This window comes from Cygnus olor, chromosome 1 (genome assembly GCF_009769625.2).
Source record: "Cygnus olor isolate bCygOlo1 chromosome 1, bCygOlo1.pri.v2, whole genome shotgun sequence".
NCBI lineage: Eukaryota > Metazoa > Chordata > Aves > Anseriformes > Anatidae > Cygnus > Cygnus olor.
Genome location: NC_049169.1, coordinates 131,218,102 through 131,241,617, shown reverse-complemented (window position 1 = coordinate 131,241,617; position 23,516 = coordinate 131,218,102). Strand labels below are relative to the sequence as shown.

The following is a 23,516-nucleotide window of genomic DNA, read 5'->3' as shown; positions in this document are numbered from 1 at the left end:
GGATCGTGAATGATATACCACACAGAATCTTGGAAAATCAATTGGGAACAGAACTAATTCAGATCTTAACTTCCACTGAAAGCAACTGGAAGTTAGGCACCTTTGGCCACATCTAGATAGTGCAGATGGTCAGTGCAGGCTCTGGAAACCAAATCTTGAGACTGGGGAGCCTGGCTTGAACATGCCGCAGCTCTCATGTTTCAGACCCTTTCACCAGATTTGTTTCTCACAAATGCTGCAGGGCACTGGAGTCAAGGGGTATGGGCATGTGTGTGGGTCTCATCACAGGTCAGGAGGGTGTGCACCTACCTGTACAGGGCATTTGTAAGTGCATCCACTACTCAGACTAAGCCTTCAAGGATAAGGTTTTAATTATATACAAGAACTATACTCTTTTGGCAGTAGCGTACACCCACTTCACATCAATGTAACTGTAGAGTATATACATACATCAATATAACTGCAATGTACAAAATCAGCATATACTTAGGTCTTAAAGTTAAGAGTGGTCAAATGTTTTAAAGAACAGAAAAGTGCTTCACAGTGAATCAGCCAACAACTAACACTGAAATTCTCACCATTAAGTTTCAGATTTATACCTACCAAAGATTAGCAGAATCAAAACTACTGGGTCAGACTGCAAATCAGAACTGGTTTGTGTTCAAATGGAATGAAAAAGAATTGCTGCTGAGCCTATTCATCCTGGTGAAAATGGGTGCAAGTTCTACTAGATTCCAAATTCAGAGCTGCCAGTATCAGGAATAAACACGGCACTAGAGATTAAAAGCTTTTTTTTTTTTTTTTTTTTTAATATTAAAGAGTAACAAAAAAAGCAAACAAAAGATCCTTACATATCCATCCTCTCTTCTGTTACAACATTCTGAATCATTAAAGGCCAAAGTTCCTCCCGGAATTCAGTGTGACTGTGTCTTTGATGACACTTTAAAATTTTGTCTATGTTTAAATTATTATTAAATTAAAGTAAGATATTGGAAAGAAAAGTATATTTTTTTGAAACTTGAGTGAGGGTATTACTATCTCGTCATATGAAAGAAAAAAGGGCCTGTTCTGATTTGCTGAGAAACATTACTGCTCTTTAGAAGTATGAAACGTTAAGACATGAACTAACTTTGGTGGCCAGACAAAACTAAATCAGGAAGTACATCCTCACATACCAAGCAAGTCTAAAGGTGACCAGTGAGTAGAATGACATCTAAAACTGTCTGCATTTAATTTAGGACAAGAAAGTACATCATCACATAAATATCAAGCAACACAAAGATGGCTAGTTCCAGGAGTCCAGAGTTAAGCCCATCCCCCCTACACCCTGTGGAGTATGACTATAAAATGATGAGATTATTACGGTTATATATATATATAGTATTCTGAATTATTTTCTCAGTGAACATTTAAAACCATGTGCTTACTTTGAAAATTCACTTGAAACACACATCTGCGAAATGACTCCCTTTCTGACAGTCTAACCAGGTACTTCATTATGCCTCCAGCATCCCTATTCATCTGTCCTTCTACAACATTTCCTGACAAAAGCCACTGATCCAAATGAAATCCTAAACAAGACGTATTTACCTGTTTTTGTCTCACAGTCATTTATGCTTCAAATTGGGATGGGACAGCAGTACACAGCCCAGTGATACCCAACATCATGCTGATGCCATTGATCCTACAACACTGGGATCAACTGGGATAAGATTAGCAGGGGATGAGATTTCAGCACTGCTTCATTAAATGGATTTCATTACAATAGCCCTACTCCCCAACTTTGTTATGTAAAGGCTGCTATTTTGAGGTTAAGTGTTGCTCCTCACAAACGCTCAGGTGTGGAATGCCAGGTTTTTAATTGCTCTTGTTCAACATGCCTGTAGATCAGTGAAAGGACACAGAGCTTTGCTGTAGGCGCCCTTCTCAGAGGACATGAACCACTTTCCCGGTTTCTCAATGTCTGGCAGAGATGGGGAACTGGATGAAAACCAACTGGCTGATTTTCAGACTAAATACAGATGGAAGTGATGCTGGCTGGCAGTGGTAATTACGTTACAGAATTGGCAAAATCAGTAAGTTTTTGTTCATTTGTTGAAATCAAGAGAATGGGCTGCACCCACCACAGACCAGCTACAGCCCCAAGTTCCCAGCAAAACTTTTGTGTGTGTGTGGTATATGGTGGAGGGGAGTATGTTTTATACTTCCCCCTCCCCAGTCCTCTCAGAAGTATTCAATTCCAATAATTTCTTTGTTGGACAGGTAATGACATGTCTATTAGAGTGAATGCCAGCCCTTTTGAAGTTTCAGATTTGTTAGAAAAAAGAGGAATTGCAGTGGTACAAAACCATGCAACCCCTTGCGGGAGTGTGAAGGGGCAGTGACTCAGAAGTAAGATGTGTAGGTTTGAGGTTCTAGCCTCAAGATCCAGGTAAAAGTACCAACTGCCTATTTGCTGTTGTAGGGTGGGGATCCTTACTGTTGAAGGTGTTTCATTTGTATGAAGAAATGCTCTTTAGAGCAGAGGCTCAAACTTTAGTCTGCTGTATTACTATGTGAGTGCTATGGTCAGAAAGCTACTAAGTTAGATACTCTCTGAAAGCCCAATGAAATTCGATCACTTTTTCAATTAGGAGAGTGGGCTGCTGAAAAAGAAATTTTGGAGACAACACTGTGTAAAAAATGGAAACAACCTGGCAGACCAGGCAATCATCTTGGAAATGCAGACTCACATGTTGATGCTGAACAGAAGCATATAAAGACTTGACTTTTGATCTATTTTGTTTTGAGTGTTTACTGGCACAAGAGACAGTTTGCTACTCTGGAGAAGTGCTTCATTTCTCTTACCAGAAAGTCCATCTTGCAGCTGAGGAAAGTTTCTCTACAAAATTTTGATTGAAACTGCAACATTCCTAAATATTTCTGTGGTGGTAAATCAGCATTTTCTAATTAAAAGAAGAGCATTTCACAGAAAAACTCCCATCCAGACCAAATAAGAGTTTCAGTGACCAGAAATCCTTTTCTTTGCTAATCAAAAGATGATACCCAGGATGCTGACCCACGCAGTTAGTTAACTTGGCCTCATGCCATCCAGCCCAAGTATAGCTTCAAAGACTTATCTGAAGATTCTGCTGTAGAAACTTGTGGCTTCCATCCCCAAAACCATGACAATCTATTAAGAACCTGTGAGGTCTATATTTTAGACTGTAATGAGGTTTTCAATGCTAACAATGTGAACAGTATAAAATACAGCAACTTCGGATAGTCTCCTTAGCCTTTATTTTTTCCTTAAGTACAGCTTAAATGCTGTTTTGGAGCTGATGAAACCTTGTGACTTCGATCAACAGAGACACTCCTACTAATCACATTTAAATGATAGAGTGGGAGATAGCTGAGAGACTAATATGTTTTAAAAGGGATATTTAAATGGGGAGGGGTCTTTAAATCAACCCCCTCCCTCAGCTAGCCACACTGGGTAACTCTTTTGCTAAGTGAAATTACTTGAGATCTGTAGAGAGAGTGATGGAACCAAGAAAATATGAGAAATGGAAACCTTGATCCATAATAGGAATGGCAGAACTCCCTCCATCTCATCAAAATCCTATGTTGACTCCAGAAGACTGAAGATAAGACCATGTTCCCAGCACCAGCTCTGTGACAGAACTCCCTTCTCCAGCTATTCTGAGCTCAAAGACCTTCTAGGAGTGATACAAGGCCTTCCCAGTTACTTTGACTTTTCTGTGGAGAAGTTTTTGATTTTTATTGTTTTTGTTTTAAATAAGAGGTTCTTCAGCCATTCAGTTGACTTCGGTGCAAAATATGACACACTGTCACTTAACATAACTTTCATTTGCCTTGCGAGCATGACACACATTTTGAAGTTTTTGAAAATAGTACAGTGGGGCACTAAAAAGCTTGAATCCCCCCCCCCACACACACATTTCTAATAAACTACAATAAAAAAGAAGCTCCATATATTCAGTTCTCTCCATAGAGAAAGCCAAGACATGCTGACATCATCATAGGTCGAACTACTGAAGAAAAAATGCAAACATTAAGAAATACGTCTAAATTTAATGAGAATGGCTGAGAAGTAAACATGGAAGAAGTTTGAGAATTTCAAACTATAACTAAAGAAAAATCAAACATCTATTCCAGAAACCACATATTCCATAGCCTTACATTTTTTCTCAGAAAGTACAGCATACATAGCACCTCTGCCAAGGCCCCACAGATGAATGTGTCAAGAATTTACATTCCACATGGAAACATTAGGAAAAGGTTGCTCAACAAATCATGCAACAAGTGATTGTTATTTCTAAGGAGGTCTCTCAGTTCACCTGTGGAGTTTACTGGAACCAAAGAAAAATGGAGCTGGTTTACTGATAACATCTTCTAGGAGAAATCCTTCCTGAGAGGCATCTCCTTCAGGAATGTTTGTGTTTACTTTCCAAGGAGGCATGCTTACGCTGACCCATGTATCGCTGGCAGCAGACAGATGAAAGGCTCCACTTCTGCTGTCGTCAAAATTAGCAGTGAATTTGCAAGGGAACAGTACCCGGCCACCAGCATGCAGAGCATCCTGAGAATTTTGTATTCTGAGCAGCGCTGACGTTTTACTGCTCCTCCAGCCAGAGTACTGTTTGTCAGCAGCTAAAGCAAGTGTTTGGAGACACATGTAGACAAAACTATGGAGAATCACAATGGCCATAAATAACAAGGAGGCAGGGTAGAGAAAAGCAAAGACATTGAATGATAGCAGCTGAAAACATTGCCTAAATAACTGGGTGGACTGCTGCTCTCCTGTTTCGTTCGTTTACATCCAGCAAGTTTTGCTATATCCTGTTCTGGTGAGTCACTCAGAAATGTAAAAACAAATGAAAACACTTGTTTTAGATTTTTTTTCCCTTTTAATTAGATTTTGACAGATGCACCTGTCAAAAAGGACAAAATAAAGATATCAATCTTATTTAAAGTGCATTCAATTCTACTTTTTGCCTTTGTTGGCCTTCAAAAGAATAACAGTTTGCTGAGACTCTCACTTTAGCAGATTGACTGACCTATCTAAATAAAATGTGATGTTAGAAGAGTAAAAACTCCACAGATTGGAATAAATCCTAAAATATGAGTGATTAATTCTCAGAACAGTCCTAAAGAAATGAGTACCATATCCCTTCAGTAATGTTTTTAAAGCACGGCCATCTGTTGGGGTTGAACGGGGGAGAACAGTCTCAGGCACCAGGCAGAGGGATGTTGCACCTCCACAGACAGAGTAACTCCACAAGTCTGTACCCCAGTGTGGTTCAGTCCATGACAGTGCTAATGGAGAGGAAGTATCAGGCAAAACTAAGTATACAAAGCCTCCCTGCTCTTTTTCAGGAACTGTCCACACCTGAAGACACAAAGCTGATTGCAAGCAGAATAAATTGCATGCGAGGCTCACTCTTCATGCTCCCTACAGCAAGGCCTCATTGTGCATCCCTGGTGATCAGCACTGCGGCCTTTTTTCCACCTCTGTGGCTTCACCTCAATGATCTTTGGCTGCAAGCCATACACAGGATCACACAGTGGGTGACAGGCCGATGATTGTCAGGATTAATTTTCAGAAGGCTATTCATTCAAAAAAAGACTTTTCACATGACACTCCAGGTAAGACCTAACTACAGGACCCCTTGGTTACTACTCATCCTGATACGTGGGGTCTCTGAGGCTGGGATATAGGGAACTCAATATGTTTGGAATTATTCATGTATGCAAACATGTGACGCTCAAGTGAGGGGAATGCTCTTTGCATTAAGGCAGCCATAACTCGTCTATAAAAAATGTTCTGGAAATCAGCTTCCCTGTTTCCACTTTGATGTCCTTCTTCTTGTTCTCACTGCTTGCCTCTCAGGATGGTACACTGTCACCAAGAAAAAAAAGGAAACGGAAGGCAGACATTCCTTACAGGACCAGGGACATGCAAGGGTGAATAAGTGCATGCTCTTGGCCTTTTGTGTGCGTACACCCACGACCACAGTGCAGAGTGTTTGTTTTGGATCGGTTGCCCAGTAATGGAAGATATTCTCTTTATAAAATAAACGGTAGAAATGCTTGTTAAAAATAATAATAATAATAATAAATTTCTGTGGAACAGATCAGGCTAATACTTTCAGCTTACTGTGACACAAAAGGAGAGAGCCTACCTCTGCCTTGAAACTCAGCAACACAGGGACCATTGCTTAGGGCAGCAGGTGTGGCTCTGCCAAGATGTGAAGATGAGTAGCACCAAGACACGAGGCTTTACATTTTCCTTGCAAAGACCAGCTCAACAGCCTGAAAGCTCTACAACTTTGTCCCTTCGAATTCCTGGGCCTCACGTCCCAGCCCATCATGCTAAGCCCTCCAACTCTGCTGAAACGCTGCCCCATGTGAAGCCCAGCTACTGGCAGTCACACATGTACCTCAACACACGTAGCAGGGCAGGAGATGCAAGTGCTGCTGCCTCTCATTGTCCTTCACCAGGTATGCCAGGCTAGCTGCCTTCATGGCAAAAATGTGCACCTTCATGGCGGCTTATCCTTTCTGCAGTCATGGATTAGCTGTCTGCTCAGCAAATAACTGGGGGACAGAAGATCTTTAATAACCTGGTAGGACAGAGGGAAGTGCACTGGAAACAATCATGGATGGAAATACTGGGAAGTGGGTTGCTGTATGCTGCTATCTTGGCTACCTTTGCTTAATGTTTGCTGATAGCAACAACAATAACAACAACAACAAAAAGCTAACATGGCTTTCTTTTCACTCTGTTGACAAAATCTGCTTGGGAACCTGATTCCTTCAGATTTCCTGGCCTTTGTCCTCTTATTGACCAACTCGCCACCTCTGTCAATGCAGAAATCCTGAAGGAAGGAGAGAAACAGATTCCGTCATTCAAGTAGTGCTGGAGTATTTTGCCCTCAGGGGATGCTCCTGTAATACTTTCTACATGGAGAGGGTTTGGACATCTTAGAAAGCAAAAGACATCTTGGAATTCAACCTATAAATGAGAATAAGGCAGTGGAAGATGGGAGGAAGATTTGAAATGGCCTGAAGCTAAATGAAGAAAAAAGGAATTACAAGTAAAAGAATCAGCATAGTGATTTTTAAAAATGCTTGGCTAAAGTCAAGTAGAACTTTTTCTTTCTCTTTTTTTTTTTTCAGCAGTGCTGAAAAACAGGAAGCAGATAAATATATACAAGGATGAATAAGCACAAAGTGCTGATCTTTGCTGTGGGCAACTACTGAGTCCAAAATGTCCAGAAAAACTATCTGAATAAAACCAGAAAGCAGATCTAAAAAGTTACTGAGTGAAGTATAAATGCCATCATGTAGGTAGAGATAAAAAAAAGAAAGAGCAGAAATAGAAGAAAATAACATTATTTGCAAGTGCTCAACCAATACAGTTGTGTAAAAGCCAAGTTTTACTACTACTTTTCCAGAACTAGTTCTCTAGAAATGAACATAAAATTAGATGCACAATTACCTATATGCTGAAAACTGCAATTTCAGAGATTGGTTTCAACACTCAGTGTCTAGACTTAGTTCAAATGGCTGCAAACTATAGGTCAAGTCCAGTGGATTAGGACCCAGCCCGTAAAGCTGCTTAGTGTCCAAACAAGAAAGTCCAACTGTATCTGTAAATCCATGTCACGGTGAGACTGTTAAGACCCAACTGATCAGTACCATTGAAGCATTTATACATTTTAAACCATGGCTGTTTCCCTAAGGTTAAAAAAAAAAAAAAAATCTGACTGGTTTAGGCAGGGCTGGGTTTACATGCTTTGTGAATTGCAAGGAAGAGTGTAGAGTGTTTATGCAGGTAAACAACTGGGTCATATTATCCTGACTGTACTCCTGCACTCTGCACTGGCTGCTGAAAATGGGGAGAAAGAACGAGGAAGAAAATATGCAGTCCTTTAACTCCTCCTTTTCTCCCAGGAAAGAAACTTTCAGTTCACGAGATCTGGATTATACTAATGAGAAATACAAAGGGGTATGACATATTTTTCAACTTGGAAATGAATACCTAGGCAATACAATAGCTTGGTAACATTTTCCTATTCCAGAAAGTATAAATTTAAGACTAAAGAAATCTCATATGCAAAACTAAGACCCAATTAGTGAATATATATTCATATAATTTTACCTTTGTCTCTGTTTTTCTCCTTCCCTAACGAGTCCAGTTTCTTTCTTAATGATTTCTTCCTCTTTTGCCCATCTGTAAGAGAACAAATAGGAAATATGTGAAAAGAAAGAATGCTGAACAAACTGTTGCGTAAGCTGTACGAACATGAGATGGCCATGGCATTTGAAGTCAGGAAGGATGTGGGGTGTATTTCACAAAGGTTGGGAACTGTCACAGCCTTTCAGCCCTAACGAGTGAACTGGAGGACCAAATGTATCCCACTCCATGCTGCTGGGCATAGCATGCATGGTCATGCAGCCCATGTGGCAGAAAGGAAAGATAATTTTGAAGACTTCACAATTGAGACTTGATAGCAAGTAGTGTAAACCCGTAAGTTCTGATCAGCCCCCATCCATAGGCACAGGACTGTGACTCGGCTGTGGAGCTGGAGGTAGTATTTGGAGAGCCAGGTTGTGTAGTCACAGGTAGTATTCAGAGAGGGAGGATGACTGACCTCCAGGATAAATTCTGCACACCAATTGGACTAGTTGGGTGATAACTGCCCACCCTCACATGACCCATGTGATCTGAACTCATACTGGAAGCTTACAGTTTGTGTACAGCATGTTCAGATTGGTTCAGGTGGATTAGTCTAAGCAAAATTACTGCTCTGACACCGTATATATCATCCAAGCTTTCACTAAGGTATTAAGGACTGATGATTTTAAGTAGCAGCATAGGCAGGTCTGTTCTTGGAAGAATTATGTCAAAAGGTTGGCTATCATTATTTCCTTCAGCATCTTTTATAATGAAAAGTCAACAAAAACACATTTTGTTAGATCTCAACAAATACAAGAGATTAAGACAGAGACCTGCTTTAACTCATACCTTTTATTTTTTTATATTTTTTTTTAAGCTCCAAAGCAATATAAAAGATCTAACATAGGATTTAATGCTAATACTAGCATAGGCACCGTTAAAGCTAACAATTAATGGATACATACCTTTGCTTTACTGGTTTTGTAATATGGAAAAACAAAACAAAACAAAACAAAAAACAGAAATACACAATGTGTGTGTTTCACTTTTATGGTACAAAGGACACCAAATAATCTCAACATGTTTTTCTGGTTATGTAAGCCAATGTCTTAAGTGGTCTTTTGCACTAGGGAAAAGACAACAAAGGAATGAATTGGATCTCTGTGGATTAACTCTCATTTTTGCAATTACCCATAAGAAAATACAAGTCATTTCCTCATAGTTTTCCCTCAACTCCTATTGAAAGACATGCCCAGAGTATTATTCAACAGACAGATGGACAAATTCTGACTTTTTCATAGCCAGTTCACATCCTTTTTCTTTACAATTAAAATTTATTTTTGCCTTGTGCAACTTCTGCTCGATCCAATCCCCTTCAATGTTTGTATTCTGCATTTATATGGGTACAGCAAGCATATTACCTCCTAGCAGTTGCTTAACTATGATACTCGGTTTCTGCCTCTTGAGGTAGAGGTAGACTCACATTTGCTGGTTATGTTAATACCCCTTTTTCTGCACCTGCTCCAGTGAGAATTCATCTCTCTGGAATAAGGCTGACTAGAGTTGATACGGTATTCCAGATGAGATTTCAGCAATATAACAGTGGTAATTCATTGCCTGATATGGTCTATGATTAGATTTTCCTTTTTCATAGCCACATGACAAGTTCATAACTCAAAGTCATACTTTGATTGATTAATATGCCCAGTCTTTTCACACCTTCTGACATTCCCAGTTCATAATACTGAGTTTATTACAAAAATTCTTCTTATACCTCTTGGCAATATGAATAGTCAGTAGCCTGCTTACATAAAAGTAACAATACCGCTTGTTTTTATAGGGTTGCCTACTACCATTGTGTTCTGGCTTTATACACTATTATTTTTATATTATTTTTCATCTTATAAATTCAAATTACTGCTTTGCAGTAGCCTTTTGATAAATGGCTTACATTTCTTTAGAGTCTTAGAGCCTTTATGCTCCAAAGACCTATTTATTGATATTCTGACATTCCACTGAAGTCTACTTAGATGTAAAAATGAGAACAAAAGTTGAAACTACATATAATATATATTGTTTTTCTATTAGAGTTATGTAACTGCAACTTCTGGAATGTTTTAGTGCTGCACACTCAAATATAACAGAAATACCAGAAAAAAATGAATGCTATTCAATATAGAATAGGGGAACAAATGACATTTTAATAGTCATGTGGAAAACAAGTTAATCACTTCTAGGGACAAACTATGTTCTTTACAAACTTATGTATGAAGAACCTTGTTCTTAATGGGTGACTCCTTCAACTCCAACAGTGAAGTAATCAATCAGTAAAAGACAGGTTAAGAGAATATTTGTGCATTTGTCTCGACAACCCTTTGATTTTTGCATAGCGGTGATTGGGCCCAGAGGAATATAAGAAACAGGAAACAGTTCTGGAGATGGACAGGACAGAAAATATAGAAAAGAGTCTACTCTCTGCGGGAGTGCACTCCTGAAGCAGAGAATGACACAGCAGAACGACAGAGGAGATGCAAAGGGATGTGCTTCCACCGAAGGCAGTGGAAACCATTTACATTTACGGTTTCCAAGAGAAAAAAAGTTGCATATGAAAGGAAGGCTGATAGGAATCTCAGCAAAAAGCTAAAGCTTAGGGGATCTGCCAGGAGGTCTGAGGTCAGTTCCAGTTCTTCTTCTGCCCCCAGCAAAAGACGTAATTAATTACAACCTATATTGTGTAAAAGCAAATACGTTTTGAAATGATTGTTGATTTAGGTTTTGTCAGGCATGAGCACTGCTGAAATATTCATAATGTACTGAGGGACTTGTGCAACTCCAGCAGTTTTAAATCTTAAACAAACCCAGTTCATAACAATAACACTTAGCACTTACTATCTGCAGTGTGTTTGGAGAATATAATTAATATCCAAAGCTTTCTTGAAAACAGGCAAAGCATTATTACCCGTGCATAATACCTACTGTACGTTTTCAAACTGATTAATAACTATTCATGCAAAGTAATACCATATCAGTCCAGAGTGCTATTAAAGATGGCCTGCTATTCTCATTTGTGGTTTGAAAGTGTTTAAACCACAAATTGATAAAAGCCATTCATCCAGTTGCTTCATCCAGTCTTCTGTGTACGTTATTATCCCTTGATGTCTTCTTTCTATAGATCAGCAATATATTGCTGTCTAACAGATTCCACTCCAGAATATTAGCAGGACAAGAAAATTCAAAAGTCTTCATGTCAAAAGATAGGAGATGTCAAACTGAAGGAAGATAATTTTTTTCCCTCTATTTTTTAACCATATCTGACTTTTCTGGAGAACATCTGCCCAGGCAGCTCTGCGGATCAGTTGTTTCAGAAATGAACTTGGTTTGTTCAATACTTTCTAATTTATATGTTGACTGCATTTTATGCTGCAATGCATACATCACTCTCTTGGCATGTATATATTACGACTAACATGATGAATGTTTAAAAAAAACAAGCCTGGAATGAAACTCCTGAGTGCATATTAAATTGCTACGTGACCTGTTTTTGCAAAGTAGCGAGCACTTCCAGGTTCAGTTAATGCCAAAGAGACTTTTCTATTTGAAAAATTAGGTCATCTATTTAGGACTCTGACAGTGAACCAAAGCCTACAGAACACTGGAGTATTTGCACTGATACACTGACTTTGGACAAGAATTGAAGAATTGAGGAGTGTGACTTCTGAGATTATTAGTTTTTAAAGTTTTTGGTTCAAGGTTGAAATTCATGCACAGTGTCAACACTAACACCCTTTAACTTTCTGTTACACTCCCAAGATTTTGTACAGTCCACTTTAAGGTCCGAATTTTAGTTTATATGAGTATACAATCAGCTAATAAGATATTGCTCACACGAGCAAAAGAATCACATATTAGGTATATGGAATTTGTTCAAGGTGATACAGTTAGTGGCACACCTGGAGTTAACATTCAGGAACTCTTGGCCACTACTTTCACATTACGAACTTAATAGCCACTATATTGTGAAGCCCTAATGCAATTTTATTTGTTTATTTATTTTAAATCAAAATAACATGTAGAAAGAAGTACTACAGCTTTCCAAGTCATTTTTCTGACTCTATTATAGTATTAGATTTTAAATTATGGAAAGTGTCCTGGCAATAAGCTTGAAGTGAACCTGTAACAGAAATAGAGTTCTTCAACACTTTCTTTTCTTATGTATGGGCTTATAAAGCTTACAGATAAATAAAGCTTATAAATAATAAAACGTATAAACTTTATGGATTATCTATATGAACGAATGTTCCTTTTATGTTATCTACATGCAAGAACACTATTTTTTGTTTAATCAAAAACATAATTCATAAATTCATACAGAGACTGTAAGCTAATTTAACTCACTGGGTTTTTTACAAAAGAAATCTGTTGTTTATGGGGTTACCAAGAGAAGAACACATAGTGCCACCTCCCCCTCTCGACCATTATTGGCAGCTTCCACTGCATGTGAGAATTGTGCTTCTTGTCCATTTAGGGGGGGGAAAAAAAAAAGTCATGTTCTACAATTAAGGGTCATTTTCACAAAGTATAAGGAGAAGAATTATGTGAAAGATAAACGTCATACCCATAGCTCAGTTATGGGAACAGAAATGGATGAAAATCCTGATATTGTAATAGTTCTAAAATAATTCTTCATAGTAGCTATCTTTATTCATAGTCATTTTCCTTTAATTGGTATTAGTATTTTTTTCCTTGCATGTAATTATATCATAACAGAATGTACTTTTAAAAAGTGTAATCCACTCTGCCTTGAAAGCCATAACCAGTGGCATCCCAAGGCACCAAGTCTGACCTCTCTTGTGGACTTCTCTGTCTGCTCCACTCACTAAGAACGATTCATTTCCCACGTGCCAGCCTCCTGCACTCAGCCTGCGAAACAAATGTCAAGCTACATTCACTCTTGCCTGTGCGGTGCTGCAAGAAATAGAGTTTGCAAGTAGAAAATACTGCTAAATGCTGTTGACAGAGCACAGGGAAGAATAGACTGTGTTTCATTCTTCCCTCATTGCACTGTGTTTGTGGTTGCAATCACTTCTTCAGGCACTATGCAAAGCAAATTTCCTTCTGGATGCATACTTGGAGCTGCTCTACTGAAGAGCAGGGTGCTGGTTTTACTTAGCTATTCCTGTCACTATAAATGTCCATCCTGAAATACTTACTTAGATTAACATGTTGTTGAAATGCTCTTGTCCCCACACAGTAACTTCCAGAGCGCTGCCAGCTGCAGCACAGGCGGAAGGTAAACATTTCAACCAGAGGACGAGGAGCTAAAGGCTTTGGCACATCACATGCTATGAAAACGGAAGGGTTGAGCCCCCAGGTATTTCCCATTGCCCTCTTTCTCCCTGTAACCTGTCCTTGGCAGTGCGCACACACACTCCCTTAGCAATGCAAAATATTACATGGCTTCATAACTCCTAGACTACCTCCCCATTTCTCATACTATTTCTGCTTTATTGGTTACCCTCTTTAGTTCACTTTGTTTTAGATTAGCCTTCCTTTGTGCTTGACAACCTGCAGCTAACCAAAGAAACTTAAAATCACCAGACAAAAGCATGCTTTTCTTCTTCCTCAATCCACTAGACTCTTTGGTAGCCTGTGGTTAGTGTACCTTCTCAGATATAGATTTATATATACAATATTGCATTTACATGTATAACAGTCCTTTGGGTTACTGCATTACTGATTAAAATGAAACAAAGAGGAATTATAATTTGTCAACATGCAGGTTTAAATATTGCAGCTGATCGAAGATTAAATCTTGCATTATAAACAATTTCCTTACTGTGTAACAGCAAGAATTCAGCTCTAGTGGCATATGAACGATATGACTTTACAGAAAACATCCATAAATTGCCAGAGAAACTGCCTGGAACACAGAACTGCTGGAATCATCACCAATTTCAAAAGAAGGTTCCACCCCTACAGGAACCCAAGTTTTATTAATCAAATGACAGTTTACAAGTAACCCTATGTGATTAAAAGATGCTCTTCCATGATTCTCAGGTACGAGGGACTTTGCTAACTGGTGTATAAATGCACATGCAATGCACTCTGACTGTAAGAGTCAAACCTTGGTACAGGTGCGATAAGGAACTCAGGCACTGGAGCAAGGTCTGGGCTGCAGAATCCACGGCCTGAAGGTGCTGTCACCACAGGTACAAGAAGAGCTGGGCAAGAAGCCCTTTTCCAGTCCTGCCAAAGCCACTGTAGTCCCACTGTGCAGGAAGCTGCAGGTTTAATAGGTGAGCAGGAGCAGAGCTTGGGGGGCTTTGCTGCTGCCACCCACTTTACATGGAAGGCACTCAGAGAGCAGAGGTTTGAAAGCTTTGGGAAAGACAACAACATCCGTCACTTGGAGTGCTTTCCTAACTGATTGTAAAATGGGTCTAAAACTGTCTGTACTACTACATCAAAACAAATCACAGAAAAGAAAATATTTTAGCTGTACTGGAAAAAGAAAAGGAAGAAAAAAATAAACAGGAGCCTTGATGTTGTCATCTGTGATAGCTAGAAAAAAAAAAAAGCTCTAAAACTTTCTTCAATCCACTGGAGGTGGGAGAATATTGACTGTTTCTTGGCATCAGCTATCTAAATAAAAAGTCATTTTATAATACAAGGGAGGAAAAAGTACTTTCACACCTTTCTTAGTCAAAATGATCTTGATTTGATAAGAAGGAGAATTACCTTTAATCCCCAAAGTGCAAAGTGGGCTAGAGGCAGAACAGACATGAAACTGCCACTAGCAGGCATTAATTTTTTTTGGTGTGTATTGATAAACTGGCTTGCATACCAATAGTGGGAGGTGAAAAAGCAACCACAATTCCCCCAGCCCTTTGGCATTTAAGGGACCTCCCGGTGGTCCCAGTGAAGCATGGAGGTGCTTCAAGGCATCCAGGTCCCCTGTTGTCCTCTGATCATTGCTTTTGTTGATATGAACCCTTCACACATGCCTTTGAGGACCAGTTAGCCGTTAGCCCAGTCCACAAAATTCCTGCACAGTTCTCAAAGCCCTGATAAAGAAATGAAATGAGAGTAGCCTTTAGTGCAAGGAAGTGAAATCAAGGTGCAGAAGGTCTCTCAGTAGACAGGTTGGTGGGCCCCAATAGTTGAGATGCTATCTATTTGAAAAGTTACCAGTGCATCTTCTTTCCAGCCAAGTTTCATTGTAATCATTACCTGCCCTCTGTATCTGTAGTATTGATCATCTTGCTCACTACTTTTTTTTTTTTTTTTAACAGCAACAGGTGTTGACAATGTAAACCACAAGAATAAAAGGCATGATGAAATCTGCAGGGACCACTTTGGTTGACTTCCTGCACAGAAATAGTCAGTCACATAGACATTTTTCTAATCTAGTCTTAAAAACCTTCAGCAGGAGATTAGGTCTCCATTAAATCTCCAGGTAGCCTTTTGAGCATAAAAGCCTAACAAATCTATACAATTTAGAATCTACAAAGCCACACAGTCAGTCATTTCTTATTACCATCACAATGCTGAAAGCATAACTAAAATGTAAGTGCTGATAAAAGAAAGAGGGAAAGAGGAAAAAGAAAAAAATGCAAATATATACATTGTTTCACAGCTCCGATTAAATAAATCTATCAATACTCATCTTATTTTTCCTAATCAGTATGTAAAGACATAGCTTAGACTTCTGGCACCAACCATGACTCCACTGAAACCATGCATTTGAATAAACTTTAGAAACTAAGGCAAGAAGAAATCCTCATCAGAAATACTTCCCTAATGCACTTTTGAAAAGAGCAATATGCATATGATAACAGAAATAAATCTGATATTCAACTGAAATGTTTAGAAGATTTATACCAGAAGAATACACACGTTAAAGCAAACCTCTGCCAAAGTCAAGCAGAACATGAGAATCAGTAGGTTGCAATGTTTCTTAATTAATTAATTTCTTAATTAATTTCTTAATAAAGCTTCAGTTAAAAGCTTCACCAGAATCACCATACGCTCATGTGGATTATTTATGAAGTATAGGACAGCCTAGTCAAGTGTTGAAAAACAAAGGGCCAGGACTACAGCAAATACTAAAGGCAGAAGACAATCAAGAATACTTCTGTTACACTAGGTGTTCTTGCAATGATTTAGAAAAGAAACAAAGAATTAAATACACCCGATTTTCCAAACATTGTGTTTTAGAGTCTTTATATATGGTTTCTAGTTCCTAAAACTGTTTCCCTCATGCCACGTTTGAACTTTTTCAGTATGTTCATGGGTATCATTTTAAAATGGAAAATCAGATTTCCATGTGGAATAATAATACAGACAAAATGATGAATGAATTTATACTTAGAGTACTTAGAGTATATACTTATAACCAATAGCTATTTTGAATGTACTATTAAGGCAATTGCATTAGGTAGGAATTATTTGATGTCTCAGAAGTAATTTCTAAACTCAATGAGACTTCGCACACTTCAAATGTACACATGCAACAGTCTCTGACTGGGTTTATAAGAGCACTACCCTAAACCCTCACAAGTCAGTATCTGAAAAACAACGCAAGCTCTTAGGGTTACCTTGCCCTAATAATGAAAACATCTGGTCACAATTCTGTCTCCAATAACTGCTTCATGACATTTGTACTTGGAAATGTTGATCATAATATTTCCCTATCTGTCTTTGGAGCTCCAGCAAGGCCTCTTCCCTTCACCACGATGCCCAATGAAAGACAGGAGCACTTCTGCCCCGTCAGCTCAGCATGCCTTTGACTTCCACCCCGTCCCCTTTCCCCTCCTCCACCTTCACAAGACACACCTACACAATGGGTTAAACAATTCTTTCTTTTAAAGATGTTAACTCTCTTGTGGCAGACATTTATATTTGTGTGTTCACAGTGCCATTGATTTCACCAAAATCCTGAAATTTTGTTCTTCTGTTCCATATTCCTATAGCATTGATCAAAATGCATTCTGCTTCTTGATCAAAACTCCTAGTTATTTAACAAAATACACACTAGTAATTAAAAAGAAAAACTTTCTTTTTCCTTGTACTAAGCAATGAAACATCTGCTTTTAAAATTATTATTGGCCCATTTCTAACTGATAGAGTAAATATGCTGAATAAAGTGTTCCTGACAAACATTTAAATCCTAGCGTTTGATAGAAGAAAATCTTGGAAATGAATTTGCTGAGCATTACATACAGAGTTTTATAAAAGAGTTGCTTAACTACAAAGTTTTAAAGAGGCACAGATGACTAAAAACTTTCTTAAGTTTTCAAGAAATGTTATTACTTCCCCATTTTCTACCACCAGTTAAATTTTGTTCTGGCAAGTTTCATGTATTTCAAATTTTTCCTTGTCTCAACAGTGGCTAAAAGTAAAATCTGAAAAAAAAAAAAAAGGAAAAAAAAAAAACTAAGAAGTTTCTCCAAATTTCCTCCTGTGGAGAAGAAAAAAAGAAACATTTTTTGGCTTGCTTATCTCCCTGCCTGGAAAAGCTTCCGGCACCTTCACTTTGACAAACTCCTGTGTAACAGACCACAAGGCTGAGTGCTCCAACCATCTCTGTCTTGCAGCTGGGACTTCTCCCAGCTTAAAACATTAAGTCAATTTTATTTTCTCTTTACAGACTGAGAGATACTGTTTTTATTTTCCTGGGAGGAAAGAAAAAGTCCTCAGAAAAATTAACATTTCTATGGAAAATCAGGATTTGGGGGGAAAAAAATAAAAAGAAAAAAAAAAAAGAAAAAAAGCTTCCATCTAAAATCAGCAAGATATACAGTTTACTTCTAGTGCTCTGAGCAGGTCTGATACAGCAAGGGTGATACAATAGATCCAAGATTTACTAGTGTACTGTAAAAGAGCAGAATTTAGCTCACAGTCTTTGTTGTTGTTAATATAGTTTTCATGAACACTGCTATATTGAAAAAAAAATCTTACAAATGCTTCATGGACTCACTCACTCACTCGTAGTGTCACTGCTAGAGACAGTATTATATGAGAGGCATTGGCAGTGGCTGGCATTAAGAGAAGTGCTAGTACGCCTCTATCTTCACTTAAAAGGTATACCGTATGCCAGGACAAAAGCACCTAATTGTAAAGCTCCGTGAAATGTAGGCTACAGTTTACTTAGATGCTTTCTCCTGGTATAATAGTCTACGAAGTATGTAACATGGTCAGTGATTAAAAACAATGAGCAGCTTGGAGCCCTTACAAAAATGCAAGTCCAGATAAAAATCATAGTCACTCTCGGTGTTAAGGAAAAATGGATAATGAAATACAATGACAAGTAATGTAAGCAAAAAACAGATCCAAAAATCTACTCCCTGCCAAAATAAACAAGAAGCAAAGAACACATAATTCTGAATTCCCATTTTTATTCGGAGCTTAACTGGAACATATTGGGGACAAAGTGCACCAATGAACAATAAAAATTCAGAAAGCCCAGCTATGTATGTTTTGTTTCATTTCAAAGACGGAGTTGTCCCAACACTCAGTCTGTAATTATATACTTCAAATTTACCTTACCAAAGGAAGTCTTACAAGAGACTAATACTCACTTCATATGAGCAGATGTGCAGCATCACACACCTGGTGAAACCGGCTACAGAACTCGCATACAAAAATGTTCAAGTGCACATGTTAAAACAGCACAAGCAACAACCTTCCATTAAATGACTGGGACTGTATTTAGGTTTCTAAACCCAACATGAGATCATATTCATTACAATTATAGCTAACTAAATGAACTGAGAACTAGATTTGGCAGACGCTAGCTAAACACTAAAATTAAGGATTACCTTCCCTCTCCCCAGCTGTCCCAGTAAGTATAAAAAAGAAATTCCCTCGGAAAGTGGAACACTTGCTGTAATTACTGAAACTACTGTGTATGACTTAGTTGCTGTTAACAGTAAGTAATTGCGTGTATATACATTCTTGTCATAGGTGGCAACTATACAGTAAACAGTCTTCTTAGTAAACGCAGTTAATTTCTTTTATTACATTTGGTACACTTGCTAAAATAGCTGGAGAGCATGTTTATTTTCATTTCTGGAAAGTGAAGACAATTCTGTGGCTCACCTTCAGATTTTCACTCCAAAACATTTGGGAAACATTAAAATAAACCCAAAGGTACAAAATAAACGTATGCCGCACTTGTACGAAGGCATAAATATACTTTGGAATGTGGTGTGTCTTAGAATAAAAACACTGCATCAACCTAACATTAGGGTTATGACCCAAGCCAACAAAAGCAAGATAATTCATCAGAGATGGATGTTCTGGCCTTAGCCCAACCTACTGCATGTATTGCACTCTACTGCATCTGATCCATTAACAATCCTGGGTCAAGATATAAAATCAAAATTCAATCCTGGACACATCAATCTTGAATTTTGAAGATGAGAATGGAACAAAGATATTTTACCAAGTCGTTTTGAGGGTATGGGCCTGGACTCTTGTGCTAAGTCTTCCCACAAAAATGAAGTTTGATAGCATAGTAGTACTCTCTGAAACATAGGGTAATACTAGGATTCATGATTATTAATTATAAGAAAAGAATGACATGAAAAATAAAAATATACTTCTAAGGTCCTCGCCTTTTAGAACTTCTGAACTGAGTGAGACTAGACCAATGAAATCCAAGCTGGTACACACACAAATAAAAGTTCCTGTCTCCAGTTTCTCACATCGGAAATTCTGGCCTGAAATAAGTTAGAAAGTTAGAACCAAAAATGTCTAATAACAGTGAGATTCTGTGATGGGCTATGTAAAACCTAGATCATATATGCCCCTTGATGACTCAAATTCTTCTCCATCCTTGTTAAAGTAGTGTTTCCAAACTTTCATAGGAGAATTCAGCATAACTTCTCCTTTCTTCTCCCTTTTTTGAAAAATAAAGGAGAACACCTTTTTCTAAGTAGGAGTTTTTCTCTATGTCGATGTCTCATAACTGCCTATGAGGTTAACTCCCTTAACTGCCTACAACCATGTTTAGGACAAGAACCCCTTCTAATTCCTGGTTATGCTGAGACCTTTCAGTACCTTCTCCTTCCCCATTTTTGACTGTCTTCAGTTATCAGTCAGAAGAAAAATAAACATGCCTTTCTTTTTATTATTTAGTATCAGTCTATGAAAGGCACTTCTTCCCAGCAGGTAATTCCAAACATACAGCTGCAATATTTACCTGCAGCTTTAAAACAATATCCAGGCTGATACTAAAGGCATGTTGCCTTTACATCTTGATAATTTAGCCTGGTAACTCTCAGAACCACAATTGCAACATTGCAATTAAAAAGGTGGGGAGAGAAAAAGGGAGTAGTTTGGTCTGTGCACTCTTGGTTACTATGCTTGAACCATTGCACAATCACTGTGTGCAAGAAACCTGCCAATGAATTCCTGTCCACTATGTTTTTCTTACTACTACAGTTGAGACTGAGGCAGGCAGCCTGTGCTCCCAAAGAGGGAGACAGTTTATGAATCAATAACAAATGATCATCTATCCACAAAGAGGAAAATAAACAATCTCAAGTGGTAACATGTATCAGGCTTTTATAATACAAGTATAAAGGCTCTTAATAGCTTAAAACGCACTGTATAAAAGAAAAAAAATCTTATCTACTTCTTCCTCATCATTTATTAAGATCCCTTTCTTCCTCACTGGACCGAAGTCTCAGCCTCTATTCCCAAGGGATTCCTTCCCCAGCCTTAGCAGCCAAGCTTGGGTAGGAATAAGTGGAATGTTTTCTTCTAAACATGACCTTGGGCACTGCTCTTTCTTTCAAGCACTATTGCTGGCACCTCTGCTTTATAAAAGTAAAAGCAGCATTAAACAGAAATGAGTAGGAATACATTTGTTTTCTGGTGGTTGTCCAGAAATCCCCCCAGATTTTTCTGTAAGTTTTCACCGAAATGCAGTATCATATACAGTTTGAGTAGTCAACAGCACTCATTTAATTGTTTTACTGGACTCAACTTCAGGCATCGGTGCTTCTCCTTTATCAAGAAGCCCCTCTGTATTTAGCTATGGAAGAGGCAAGAGGAAGTAGGATGGAAACTCCCTACGGGAAATTCCTAGTACACACAACTTCTATGTTCTCATAACTCTTTCAGCCCTGTGTTAGCCACAGTCCTTCCCCAGGGTTGTGAAGACTACACTTGATGTAATAACAACGCACTAGTTTTCTATTTTGCTGCACACACACACATACGTTGCATGCTCATTTTGCATCCCAGCACAATACAATCAGCTGGACTGTTATCACAGGAACAATGCAATTTACCTAATTATACTAGGATGCTTACTGTGCAGCAATGTTGCCTGTGTGGCTACAGGCAATATTGACAGTATTACCAGTAAGAAATATGACTGAGCAACTTTTGGAACTGTCAGAGATGTATTCTTGTGAAAACATCAATTGTTTTTCATTATTCTTTGTTGATATTATGAAGAAAGCACTTCCTGCATGTGCTGTTGCAAGGGACAAAGCAATGACAAATAAGAAAATCCACAAAATACAGAACATTGTTGACATACTCTGAATTGATTGTGGCCATTTCTTTACAAAGAGATGTATCGATTGCCTCAGAAGTAGAAAACTTGCTGTCAAATCAGGGTTGGCTCTGCGGCACATGGTAACTCCAGGCCACGTAGGGACCTGGGCCCTAAAGATGCACAGATCCACAGATCCATTCATCCTGCACCCAAGTCCCTGCATTTTTCTTCCCTTCCAAAACATGAGTTTTCAAAGAAATGAGAAATTTGTATATGAGAAATCCAGGCCTGATAGTTCAATCTGTCCAATTTGGTAGGTCAAAGAAAAAAGGAGCAAGCAGACAAAACTGTAAACTTATAAATATTTGCGAAGTATCCAGTTTGACTGTGATTTTCACTGCCATGTATTGCCATCTAGCATGACCCACTGTTTGCAAGTCTTTGGTCAGTTTGCAGTCCAATGAACTCAATCATACTTGGTAACCAAGTTTTTTTGTGTAGACATACTGTAAAAGGTTCATTTTTCTCACTATTTACATAAAAGGACATACACAATTGGAAAGTCAAAGATGTAAGCACACACCTAAAGTGAATTTCATGATAGGTTGCCTCTTCTCCTATTATAAAGAGATTTGACTTCCTTGAAATAAGAAAAGTATAGTACGTTCTAAACAGCAACTGCAAAGAAGTTCCACCAAAATTGTATTGTTGTGCCATTCAGAACATCAGACAACAAATTTAAAATCTTCCACAGAGTAACTGCATCAATAGAGAAACTGTGGAATGCTCTGCTTGGAACTGATTGCCTCTTGCAACTTACTATGTTAACTTAGAGAGAGTATAAACGATTCTTGGTATAGTTATTGGTGGCAGATGGGGGAGTGACAGGGAACTGAGAGAGTTATTGATTACAGAAAATGAAAGATAAGGCAGAAAAACAAGAGAGCAAAAAAACAACAAAGAAACCTGAAGTACCTCTGTCATACATATAAAAATAATGACTCTTGATGAATTTAAATTCATTCTAATTGCCTACTGAAGTCTAACCTTAGCATACTTTAAATGATATACTGGTTAAAATTACTGTGGGGGGTGGTCCCTCTCTGTGATCACAGGATATTTAACTAATAAATGTCAGTAGTGTGCTTCATTAGGGCTAATGGCTGCAATACAAGTGGAGGAGAGGGATTACATACCAGGTATTCCATTCTCTGCATTCCTCTGCAAGTGTGGGAACTGTCAGGTGTTCCCTGAAAGGCTAACTGCACTTGCTGTGACAAAGGGGACTTTTGAGCATGGGTGAACTGAAACATTACGAAGAAGCTACCAGTAGTGACATGACTGTGATGTTATTTTGACTGCAAAAGATAAGACAGATGCTTCTGTACTCAGACTTAACCTCCATGCAAGCATGCTTGGCACACACACTTGTTACCTAAGAACAATGGGTTTTTACTTTCCACAATACTTGTGCCAGTAAATGTGATTACTCAAATACTTGCAGGAAGCAAATGCCCAGCAGGCACAAGCATGTTTTAGTGTCATTCATTTACAACTTCTGAAAAACAAAGAACCTCAAAGAATCACAACTTTTAAAACAGCTTTCTGTATTTTCTAATATATAGGTTATTCCACTAACCTCTGCTTCTGGATGTTTTCAGGCAACATTTTCTTAAGTAGAAGAGAGCTGTAGAGCACATCTTTCTATGTAGGAATCTCTCCAGTCCTAGGCAGCTCCCCCAGCTCTCTCAAACATACAGTATTAGTTCTTCCTGTAAGTTGGCCAAACACATCACCTTTTTTGTTGTTAGTTTTGTT

At 38.4% G+C, this 23,516-nt stretch overlaps 1 protein-coding gene across 4 annotated transcripts in view; it reads right to left on the bottom strand.

Annotated features, from left to right (window-relative positions):
* Positions 1-23,516, bottom strand: part of ARHGAP6 (Rho GTPase activating protein 6) — a 322,686-nt gene that overhangs the window by 34,423 nt on the left and 264,747 nt on the right. For all 4 annotated transcript variants that reach the window (XM_040533795.1, XM_040533814.1, XM_040533804.1 and 1 more), the window contains one exon: positions 8,168-8,239. In XM_040533795.1, the coding sequence (XP_040389729.1) occupies positions 8,168-8,239 (72 nt within the window). The remainder of the gene's footprint in view (positions 1-8,167; positions 8,240-23,516) is intronic.